At 48.9% G+C, this 12,185-nt stretch overlaps 1 protein-coding gene across 1 annotated transcript; it reads left to right on the forward strand.

Annotated features, from left to right (window-relative positions):
- Window positions 1–520: 520 nt before the first annotated feature.
- LOC8025149 lies at window positions 521–11,530 on the forward strand. The gene is made up of 6 exons (XM_029974834.4): window positions 521–793; window positions 7,569–7,976; window positions 8,451–8,588; window positions 10,246–10,467; window positions 11,100–11,243; window positions 11,345–11,530. The coding sequence occupies exons 2-6, from the start codon at window positions 7,572–7,574 to the stop codon at window positions 11,468–11,470; spliced, it is 1,035 nt and encodes a 344-aa protein (XP_029830694.2). The 5' UTR covers window positions 521–793; window positions 7,569–7,571; the 3' UTR covers window positions 11,471–11,530.
- The last annotated feature ends 655 nt before the right edge of the window (window positions 11,531–12,185 follow it).

A 12,185-nucleotide genomic window follows, 5' to 3' on the forward strand; every position in this document is an offset into this window, starting at 1 on the left:
GTGAAGGGCTCAAGTCTGCACTCCACGGCTTGCCCTCCTCTCTTAACGGGAGCTGGAGCAAGTAGCAGCCCAAGGACTGGGAAAGGAGGCTTTTAAGCCATAGTGGTAAAAAAAAAATAGCAGAGAAGCCTTTTTTTTTTTTTTTTTTTGCAATTTAAGAAAGATGAAAGTTTTGAAAAGGGCTTACGGAATTATGAGTGCGCCTCCGCCTTTATGTCTTTTTTTTCGTCGTGTCCTGACGTTTTCTCACTCCCAGTTTGACCAAGACGCGGAAGCAGGAACCAGGCATTTATATCTTTTGCCATGTCCCCCTGAGACATCTCTTTACAGGTATGTCTTAAATAAAGTCATAAACAAACAAACGAATCAAAAGGCGTGAACCTCCTAAGCCATGCGTTTTTGAAACTGTCGGCGACTGGTGCCTACCGGAAGGGCAGAGTAAAAGTCACAGACAGCTCAAGAGAGGTAGGGCGCGGACACAGGCACGCACTCATAAATACACACACAGACACGCACGCACAGCAGATACAGCTGTCTGCGTCTTGCAGAGACGAGGGGCTATATCTGTCTGGGAAACGAACTCGGACCTTGGACTGCCAGGACGCATTTCCTAATCTGATGTACGAAGCGAAGGGGCGACTGCACGACTCAGTCCATCTCCTGCCCCGTCGCTCCAAGATGGGCTGAAGGCAGCCACGACCGCCCTCCGCTGACCCGTCTATTCGCGGGCCAAACACTCGAAGGCAACTGCCGCAGTTTACGCCTCCCTATCGACGAGTGGATAACAAACTTGGTGAGTTGTCCTTATTACGAATACACTTCTCGCTTCCTTTAAAGACGCCTCACAATGTCACTGCCGGGTATAGTCGGAAGTAGAGTAAAGGCCGGTTCTCACATGCAGCGAAGCGCTGATGTAGCGCTCCTCACGTGCCGTCAGTTACTTATCGTCTGCAATGAGCAACAGTTTTGACGGTGTGATACAAAGCTGGTGAACGCTCCCATCAGCACGCGCTTAGCGCGAGGTAAGCGCTATGCTTGTAGCGCTCCGCTGCATGTGGGAACAGGCCTTAACTGTACATGCTCTGCTGCTTGGTTATAGTCGCAAGTGGAGTTCCCAGATAGACAAGAACATATTCAAGAACTCTAGCCGGAAGAGTATTTCCATAAAAGCCCTTCTAAAGTGTTTTTTTTTTTTTTATCGTAAATTTTTGACAGGTTTCTTTTTTCTTTTCTTTGAATTTTAGGGTCATGTTGATTTGTATTTGTTGAACATTTCTTGCTTCGGCGGTCGCTTCGTCTCATTTAGGTGACATCGCGTTTTCGCGCCTTTTATGCATGATGTCGTTTTCACCGCTGCTCTCTGGTGGCAAGCTCAGCTGGCTGGACATTGCAACGTTAGCGAGTAATACCATTAACGCATAGGCGTAGACTTCGGAGGGACATCGGGGCTCGTGCCCCCCCCCCCCCCCCCCTGGTAAAATCCGGGAAGGGGGGGGGGGGGGGGGAGGCAGAGCTTCCCCCCACACCCCGGGCCCGGGCCATAATCCTTACCGAGACGCTGTTTACGTACCATGTAACGAGCTTCTAGTAATGGCATGTAAACAAAATAACGCCCACGTTGCCTTTATTGACGAAATACATGAAAAATGGAATCCCAGCGTGCCTTCGTTAGCTTTAATCTCGAGTTCTGGCAAAAAGGTAACGCGCAGCACCCCTTCCCCCGGGAAAATGGCAAGTCTACGCCGCTGCATTAACGTATTAATGAAGCCTTTGTCCCAAACCCGAAAAAAGTAGCTCGTGCAAAGTGCGCACATGCCTCGTTAATATGAACCCCATTAATATAGATCCCCGCTAATATAAACAACTTCGGGGACAAAATAAAAAAAAAAATACATGCATTTTTGTCTCGTTATTATAAAAAACTCACATTATTGACGTCTTTTTACGGGAACGGAGGAGTTCATGTTAACGATACATGACTGCATAGTTAATACGTCCTTTGTCCTTGTTTATTCGCCTTTATTTTTCTCCTTCTTGCCAGTAAACAAACAAGCTGAACAACATCTCCGAGCACCCCAGTCAAGTGTTATTTTTAATCACTTTGAGAAACGCTTGGATGGTCTTTCTTATCTGTCAACGCCGCCGTCTCATTGGCACGGAGCGATACCACCGTGTGTTCCTTGAAAACACTATCGTTAATTACCGTGCGCCCTTTCCGTTGCTGCTAGCTACCCTGAGACGATAAAGTTGCGGCAGCAAAGATTCAAGGTCGTTGCTCGCGCAGTGCTCCCGCAAGACGGTATCTCTTTCCTCTGTATGAGGCTGTCTGGCGCGCCCTTGTTCAGACTGAAGCATATAACACCGCGCTTATATCATGGCAACCTGCAATGCTGTTTGGTTTAGTGCTATCTAGCGACTGAAGCACGAAACATTGGGTATGCCTGGGAGTGGCGGCTGCATGGTTCAAACGTGAGCTGCTACTCTGGTGGCGCAGCCTAGCGTCTGAAGCAAGAAATACTGGGTAGGCCAGGAAGCCGTGATCGTATAACATGCCAGTCGGCGGGCCAGTCGGAGCGTGACTACGTATATCACCGGAGTGCGCTTTTACTGCGAAGGAGTGTAGAGTTTTTCGCTGCGTCATGCTCTATAATTATTATAGAGCATGACGCAGCGAGCGCAACGCCACACATATTATAGAGTCTATAATATGAGTGGCGTTGCGCTCGTATGCGTAGCGCGTATCAAAGCCGTCGGCACGCAATGTGCACATGGGGCTTATCGTTCACCCTTTGCCAAGGTACAACGAGATAACCGTGAGCTTTCACTCTGCTAGCGCCGCCTGGAGCTGTTACCGGCTGGTTATTGCCAAGGAGCTACGTCTACTCTATACCTTCTTTTCGCATCTCGATAATGCTTTATTTATCTTAATTACCCGTCACGCAATAGTGGCCGACCATATATGTTCGCTTCGTGGAGTCAACGCGCCTTCTTGAGCCTCTTTCACAATATGCATTCGCGTTTTCTTTGAAACGCGTCGAGCAAAATATTATATCCGGTGTTGCGACAGCCTACCAGTCACTCAGGCAGCGCGAAAAGTGCATACCGTCACTGCACTCGTCGTCTTTGCGTCTTTAATACCGCCGGCTAAAGCAATCGAGCGCAAGAGAAAAAGCGCAGCTGGTCAGGCCGAATTCACCGTGCGTCATTTGTTTAGGCCAGTGCTATCGCGCAAAGACGACGATAGGTGGCGCAAGCTACCCCCTGTTACAGAGGGTATAGCCATTAACATTCATCCACCGTGACGGTGCGCTTTTGGCCAGTGATGCTGCTTTTGGCGCTGCTTGACTGGCTCCGTCAGATCGTGGGATCGGCTGCCAACCATCCCTTTCGTCACCTGACTCCGTTCTTATGTGGGCAGGTATTGGAGCTTGATGACGTTGCAAAGGAAAGACGTACGATTGGTCCTAAGGAGCACGTATACAGCCTCCACCGCAGTCTCGGCGTAGGGGTGACCGGAGGAGTGTGAAACGAAGTGACCACGTTTGGTCACGGTGCACCATCACTAAAATCAGGCCGATGTTTTTGCCAGACTGCATCGATGGGCTTTTGGTATACAATGAGACCGCATGGCGTTTCTATGCCTCTGGTGACTTAAAGGGCAACTCCGCTTCATTTTTGGTTTTGAAAAAACAATGCAGTTCTCTTCAGTATCGCCTAGGAAGACCACACGTCAAATATTACGACGCAGTTCTGTCTAAATGTTTCTTAAACGGTCCGGCAAACTTTGCAACTCACCAAGTTGCCGAAATCGGCTGACTCCAGCGGGCAAATTCAGGCGCAACTAACAGCGCAGTCAAGGCTACGGCATGGGCGGAGCCAACATTGAGCTAAACGCCATCTACATGGCCCCCTTTTGCTTGTTTTCACTTCTCCGATCGAGCGTAGCGCGTGACGTCAGCAACGTTGCCTCTCGGCGCTCAGCGGTGTCCACGTGATTGATGTACGCGCCTGCGCAGCGCGCTTCTTGGGAGCAGACCAACCGCCCGTCGTAGTCCCGCCGTTACCGCCGTCTTTCGCGTCACAACCGCCGTCGTCGTCTCACCGTTTGTGATTATTGCCTCTCGGAGTTTCGTCCACACTATGGCCACCACGTGCGCAGAGTCCCAGACTTATGCCGCAGTTGTGCTGACGTCGTCAAATGCCGTAGACACCAAAACGTGGCGAAGAGTGCGGTGCAGACGACACTCGCGCCTGCCGCACGCCCGCCCGCCCCCATCCCGCCCGTCGTTGGACCGAGGATCACGTGACCTCTCGAACCACGTGATGGCCATGTACTTGGCGGCCCGAGGCCAATGTTGCCGGACGGAGCCGAAGTTTCGGTTTCGATTTCCGCTCGTGTTTAAAATTAGATTTAAAAATATATATCCCATTTTTCGCGAAGCAAAAGACGTAGTGTCTTTTACTAGGGCTTTTTAATTAGAAATCACTCATTATCCCGAAATCTTCGGAATTGAGCTGAGTTGCCCTTTAAGATAACATTTTGTTTATAATGCGATTAAATGCAAAATTGCAAGCGAGCTGGACAAGAATGACGAAAATAATCCATGGAGAAGGGGGAAAAGAGGGACAAAGGACAAACACAAATCTCCAAACACAGCTAGGTGACTGGTGCGCGACTGCGTGTCCTTTGTTCCTCTTGCTCCCCTTCTCCAGAGATTATTTTCGTACCATTTTGAGGGGTTTCCAATAAAATTCACGGATTGGAATCTTAGATAGCCTAGCTATAGTGACTCTAATTGGAGCCACTCGAAAGGTCATTTGTAAATAACCTATCCGTCAGCGACTCAAGTTTGATCCACTCAGCTTCGGTAAACGAAAACATACCCGGACGGGAGTAAATCGCTCGTCCTCTCGGAATCCCATGTGGGAGTTTTATATACTCCGCCGCGGAAGGGAGTTCGGTTTACTCCCGTGCAGGCCGCAGTATTTGTGGAGTGCGAGGGAGTCAACGCAAGCTCCCTTCAATACCGGAGTTTTTACGTGGCCTTTCTATATCAAAACGCCACGTACTCAGTAAACCTAGTTTCGCGCTTTTTTTTTTTTTCTTTCTTAAAGCTCCGGGGAAATTTTGATAGTCACTGATTCCACTGACAATTGCTTCTACACATCAGTAGACACATCTGAACTAGTCACCCAAATCGCTAGTCACAATAACTTTTTCTCGCAAAGTTCCTGAATTTTCAAGTTTGATCCCCTTTAACGCCCAGCCAATACTAGAGGCATACTTACTTTTTCGCGGAAATGGCTCATGCGTCTTCGGAAAAGCTTGATATGTGCTGCACTCCTTAAGAGACATCAAAAGGTTCTTCAATGGTTCGCAGGCTTCTGTCCAGGCACTCAATATTATACACAATAAGTCGCGTGGTTCATATCAATCTGCTGTTTACAACCTACTTCGTAACCTAACGCTTGGTTCTGTATAAACTTCCAATACTTTTTTTTTTAATGCGAAAGCATTAACTCTCTCATGGAGCGAGCTGACGTCATCAGTTTGAAGCGCAAAAACGGCTTCTAGTTTCTGCGATCGCCTTCGGTTCCATTGGTTGGCGCGCGTCGATCGGGCTCCGATTGGCCGCTGCGCCATGGCCTCCTATAGATCCCGAATTGCGCTGGTACACAGCAGACGACAAAGGGAGCGGACGAGCGGCTGGCATGCTTTCGCATTCACAACTCATATGAAGTGCTTTGGTATACCTCAGCTTTTCTTTTCTTTTTTTGTTTTCCTTTTTTTTTAATCGTGAACACTTAATTATGTACACAGCACGGCGCTGTTAGCGCGAACCAGTGATCGTTAATTTCTAACTGAACGGCTATACCGGAAGTACTACGAAGCCCCAGTCACATGCTCTTACATCATGCGAAAGGCAAGGGGGACACGGCATACATGATGACGGCAACATTTGAGGACACGGCTCAAGCATGCTTCAAGCGGTTTTTTTTTTAATGATTAATGTGACAGGATTGTTATACAAGGAAGAAACACACCTCAGACAGTGTCTGCAGGCTGTGTTTTGCGTGCTGTATCAGCGCGCAGCTGTGCGACGGCGGCTTTAGTGTGGCGGAAAGCACAGGGAGTTTTCGAGAAACGAGAACCGTGTTTATCGGTCATGGGTCAATAAAGTAAGCATCGCCAGAAAGCTAAGACCTCGTCAGATTTTCACGCTAGCGGTTGGAACAGAACGCGAATTTCGGGAACATGACATCACCTGCATCAAAAGATAATTGAGAAAAAAGATTTTTTTTTTTATGAGCTGACGTCCTGCTAAGCCTAACATCGTCAAAACAATGAATGACACTGTGCGCGTATGTAATACATATTTCAATCGCCAAAAATAATAACAATCAAAATAAAACTTGTAAGCAGCGAGAAAACAGCCTCGTCTTTCTTGCTAAGCTTTTTTTTTTCTTTTTTTTTTTATTGAAATGGATGACGGATGCTCCCACAGTGGCATTTCTTGTTTTAACGATATTAGGCTTAGGTGGACGTCGGCTCATTGAGAAATTTCGTTTCTTCTCGATTAACTTTTGATCAATGTACGTTATGTTCTCAAACTTTCGCGTTCTATCCCAATCACCAGCAACAAATTCTCAAGGAGTTTGCGGTTTCGGCGGTGCATAGTATATTTACCCGGGCCGAAAAAAAAAAATTACAGGAGGACACTCAAGACTGCTTACGGTGTAGGAAGGCGAAAGCATTATAGACCCGCGGGGGAAATGTTTTCGAGTAATGTTTCTACACGCATTAAAGTTTAGGACGACGTATATGGCGACGTCCTTGAGATCGACGCCAAGTACAGCATCTATAGGATGACCTCTAAAGGGGTGTCCAAACAGGACACTACAAAACGCATGATGTCGAGGACGACGTCAAGAAAGACGTCTAGGACGACTGCTAGGACGACACCTAGAGAAGGACATTTAAGGAGGCTGTGGCATATTTGGGTGGGCGACCATTTTTGCCTGCGAAAGCCGCCGTAGATGTAGACGCTGCTGCCGATGTCGAGGCCGTAGATGCAGACGCGGTTGCCGCACAGTTCATCGCACGAAGCACACAACGAGAACGGTTGACGTCCGAAGCGCTCCTTTTGCAAACGGCGCTCCGGCAGTGACATCACGCTTCCCGTACTTGAGCGTGAGGGGCACGTGCTTGATGTCGTATTTTTAAGGCCATCTTTTGGGCACAACGACGCCGCTTTTTCGCGTAATGGGACAAGTAAGGTCATCCTAGAAGCCTAGCGGACGACCTCTATTTACCTCAAGGACGACGCTGTCCTTGGCGTCGTGCTTGAACATACGATTGAGCGGCGCGTGCCGTTCAATCGTGCACGTTCTCGTTTCTCGCGAGCTCCCATTAATTTAGGACAGCAACCTAAGCCGATAATTGCCCATCAATGCTGTGTGTAAGTAAATGCAGACGGGTGCCGATGTCGCGTTCGCGCTAACAGTGTCGCGCAGGGTATACACCGTTGCTTGACCGTGACGTTAAACTCGTGCACGCTATTGTGCAGAAGATGACTGCTGACGCTGAAATGTCTGCCGGGAACCGGGATGCCGAAGTCACCCCAGCTACTCGGTTCAACTTCATGGGACGCCTGAGCTCCCTTCCCGCTGTGGTCACTCTCTGGGACGAGGCCGCCCGGTTCTACGCTCGACTGAAAGACAGCGACGTTGTCGTGGCAAAGACGTTGCGGCTTGTCGAGAGCGGTGCTGGACTCGTCGCTGAAGGCGGCAGGTCCGTTGTGAACAAGTTCAATCGCCAGCTCGGCTACGTGGATGACCTCGCCTGCCGGGGTCTCGATAAGCTCGAAGACGTCTACCCGGACGTGGCGAAGAAGCAGCCCGGCGAAATCCTCAAGGACATTTGCATCTACGGCTGCAAGAAGTGCATCGATGCTAAAGATTATGGCGTCCGAAAGGTGATCGCTGTACTTGATAAAGGTTGTCTGCAGCTAACAATCCCGTTTATATGAACAGACAGCTTAACTTCAAACGATGCCTCTATAGCAGTGGCATTGTATGCTTATATACACTTTACACACGCGCCAGATTAAGGCCAGCATTGCCGACCTTCTTTTGTCTTACTGAGATGCCGAGGCACTGAAACGGCCGTTGACGAGCCTCCACAAAGGTGCTGGAGAGAAGGACGCAGTAGAATCGAAATGGCAATAACCTGTCCTACTGGGCTGATGATGAAATGATCGAAGTGAACGGAATACGGAAACAAAAACGGAAGGCCGGTTATGGCAACGCCCATGCACAGCTGCTGCAAATCGTCTATACTCATCCTCACAAACATCATTCCGTCATTTTTGTTTTGATTTGTTTTAGTTACCGAGTTTTTTTTCCGAGGGCCTTAACTTATTTATACATTCCTTTTAAACACGGAGCAGATTAGCGACATCAAGGCCATATCTGCCGATGTCCTTCACTATGCTGCCCATCCACTTCAGACAGTCTCCGCTTGCACAACGGCGACACTGGCCTATTCTCAAGAGCTCCTGGAATTCGTCAACGCTGCTTTGGATAAGGTGTGTCTTTCAACTTCCTTTCATTTACCGCCTCAAGATTGCTTTCTGTTTCATAGTACACACCAATTTGTTTACACCCTCGATGGTGTAAATCAGCTTGTCTTGGGGCCAACACTTTAAGGGTGTTAAGGAACACCCTTAGGATGCTGGTGAGCATCCTAAAAGGAGGATGCTGACGATCTTAGCCTAGGGATACTTTTTTTCGAGCATCAAGTTCACAAGCAAAGGGCGCCACATTACAGTGAACTAACCACGTGTAGTTCTCACGTGCAGAGAGACAGCAACCCACTGAGAGAGGAATCACGACTGCTCCACCCCCTCAGGTACTTGACAATTCAGACACCCATTCGTCTCCGAAAATACGAAGGTGAAAAGTATGCTGCTTTACTCGCATCAAATATTTCACGTAAAGCATAATCTATTTAAGCCCAGTAAATGTATCTCCAAGCAAAGGAAGAAAAAAAAACACATTGACACAGGCATAATTGTTCATGTAGCCGTAAACAGATCCTCCCTGTTTGAAGCGGGTAAAATATTCAAGCAACAGGCGAACTGGTGACAAATAACTGGCGACGATGTTTAAAAAACATCAAGACTAAAAGGACAGAAAAAAAAAACTTAAAAAAAGTTGTTTGCCTAACTTTACCGTAGCACGCGCTTGCATTCGTACTTATTGTTACTCCTTTCAAGGCTGAGAACGTTTCATGTACAGCTCCCCATTGTTTTACAATTAAAATGAAAGCATTATTCGAAATAAGGATACTGAAAGGGTGTAGACCACAGGTATAAACCAACACATTATTTACAAACATGTCCACGTTTGCTCATACCTGATTTGCATGAAGTGAAGCGTGTGCGCATGTCGAAAGCAGCGCCACCGTATAACGGAGTGACATAAGAGACAGATACTGGTGTATACACCTTTTCTACGTGGGCGCCGCCATCTTCAATTTTGGAACTTCCGGTATGCGTGAAAAACATCGCTTTCCTCTCGCTTCGCCAGTAGAGTGTGTTAACATTTTAATTGCAACCGTCATTCCTTCTTGTTATGTCCTTTCTATATATTTTTTTCCTTTCCCGGGTTGAAACCTTTCGCTTTTTTTCGGAACGCATACCGGAGATGGGAACAACGTGGCTGGGTACGAGGCTAAACAAAAGAGGTGTATACACGTTTGCAAGTCGGGCTTCAGGGCGCTGCCATCTTGCTCGCTAGGGTGCGCTTGGACGCGTCCTAGTCTAAAGCCCCTTGATAAAAGCGTTTTTTACAAGTACCGCCAACCATTGTTGTGGAGGCGCGCGAGACACGTGCCATGAGCGGGTGCTCCGCCGCCATTCGCTTCCAAGGCCCGCTCATTCCAGTGCTGCGCCGCCATTTGCTTCCAAGGGCCGCTCGAGACATGGGCCTCGTGCACTCCCGCATTTGACGCTACTTGCAAGACAAGCGCAAACACATCGAGGGGCTTTATCCTAGTCCGATTACGAAGCCTTGCTAAGGCGTCATAATCGCACTGTGGCCTCGCCCAAGCGCACCCCACTGGGCAAGATGGCGGCGCCCTGAGACCGCACTTGCAAACGTGTATAGGAACACCAATTTGACACCCTTAGAGGTGTAAACGTTTCTAGAACGAACGCGTGTCTCCGACCTTCTTTCTGCCAGCGTATGAATGAGCGGGGCCTCGAGGCTGTCGAAGGTCCCTCATCCAGCGTTTCGGACGTGATCGCCCTCCTGACCCTCCTGGACACCGTCGCGCTGAAGGCCCAAGTCTGTGTCAAGGCCTCCATCACCGCTCGAGCCGCAGCTCTCTGCCAGCTTGCCGATGACGCCGTCTCCCACGTCCGGGACTTCTTCACCAGCCCACAAGAATCTGCCGACGCCGTGGTAAGCTCCTCCTCTTCAACGCTTCCTTTATTCACATATGTGGCATCAAGAAAAAAAAAAAAAATACACAAAGTTTTATGCATTATTTATGCGCTGCGCGAAGTTGTTCTTACAAGCGTTGGTTTTCAAAGGAAGAAACAACGCATTTTTTAGTTTGAAACGTGCACGTCTCGACAAAAATTAGTAAAGAAGAGGAACGTTTCTAAATGTGCACGGTTCTTGAGGTGAATATACGATTCTGGTCTGTCGCAGCATAAAGCCGCGTTCTCATCGCTAACGCATCATACAAAAGACAAAGTCCGCAGACGCTATCTCCGGTGTGTTTCATATGGCGGTCCCTTCACATCGGTCATACAAAAGCTGTCTGCGGACATGTTTACCTTATGACGCAAGCGTGCTTCGAACATGCTCGAGACGTGTCCGCATATAAACTCTCGGTGTTTAAAAACAAACCGGCGTTCGTCCACGCCAGGTGTGGGTGCTGCACGTGCGCAAAACCCGATTCGCGCGGGGTGAAGCGTCTGCGCATGCGCCGGCAGCAGCGCCACCGCAGCGGTGTGGCGTCAGGGCCGCGTGTTGGTCTTGTCGCTCCGGTTTACCTTGTCTTCTCTTGTGTGCATTTCTCCCTTCAGAACCTCCGGCATGTCTACCTGTCCCTGAGGATCACCTACGTGGCGGTCTTCGTGGATCGCCCCTTCTTTCTGCTTCGAGACCTCTTCGTCTATGTCCGGTTATCGGACTTTCTCGCTCTGCTTCAAGACTTCCTCGGCGATCTAGTGCGTCTGTTTCTCTTTGCTTTTTCGGTGATAAAAAAAAATAGCATAAGTACCATTTTCTTCTAAATAATAATTGTTCCACTCGTTATTTATTCCTCCAGCTCCGCCCTTCGGAAGAGCCGCGACCCATTCGCAAGAAGCCCATCGTGGATTCCGAACATCGTATGTCGTCATCCGGCAGCTCGTCCATACATTCGGATTGTTCGGACAGTGCTAGTGATGTCTGATCTCCAACTATGCCCTTGTTCGTCGCATTCTGACCATGGTTCAATATGATATAGCTTGAACTCTGTCTCTATTGGTCATTTAGCGTGTGCTTTTAGAGTATGTTGCAACGTTAGATCAACAGTTCTCGAGCGCAGGGGTTACCCCAAGAACTGGAATTAGGGGGGGGGCATTGAGATTAGAGGAGTGGTTGCGAATTAAGAAAAAGCCTTCAGAAAAAAAAGAGGAAAGAAAGTCGTTTACAACTCCCTGTAACGCCGAATTAGAGCGCAGCTCTTGAGGGGGAGGAGGGGAAGGTAGGGTGAGGAGGCTATGTTCTTCCTCCTCTCCTGCTCGCCTCCCATTTAGAGGAAATTTTTCCCGCTAGATTTAGCGGGGAAATTTTTCCGCTAAATTTAGCGGGGAAATTTTCCCGCTAAATTTAACGGGGAAACTTTTACCGCTAAATTGGCGGGGAAATTTTCTGTTAAGTTTAGCGGGGAAATTTACCCATAATACACCACGCGGTTACGCGCCGACGCCGCTCAAGCCGGAAACGGGCGCCTAAGAGCTGCGTCCTAAAAGAGGCGGGGGGGGGGGGGGAGGGGGGGTACTCCTCCCCTGTCGATGTGTGGGATGTGTCGCGAAACCACTGCTCCAGAGCGCGCTTGTCTTGTGACTTGGGCGCCAAGGTGTTATCGAGGGCAGAAAGCTCGCGCTGGAGGCGGATGCGCATCT

Source organism: Ixodes scapularis, unplaced genomic scaffold (genome assembly GCF_016920785.2).
Source record: "Ixodes scapularis isolate PalLabHiFi unplaced genomic scaffold, ASM1692078v2 PGA_scaffold12__126_contigs__length_90152505, whole genome shotgun sequence".
NCBI classification, from domain to species: Eukaryota; Metazoa; Arthropoda; class Arachnida; order Ixodida; family Ixodidae; genus Ixodes; species Ixodes scapularis.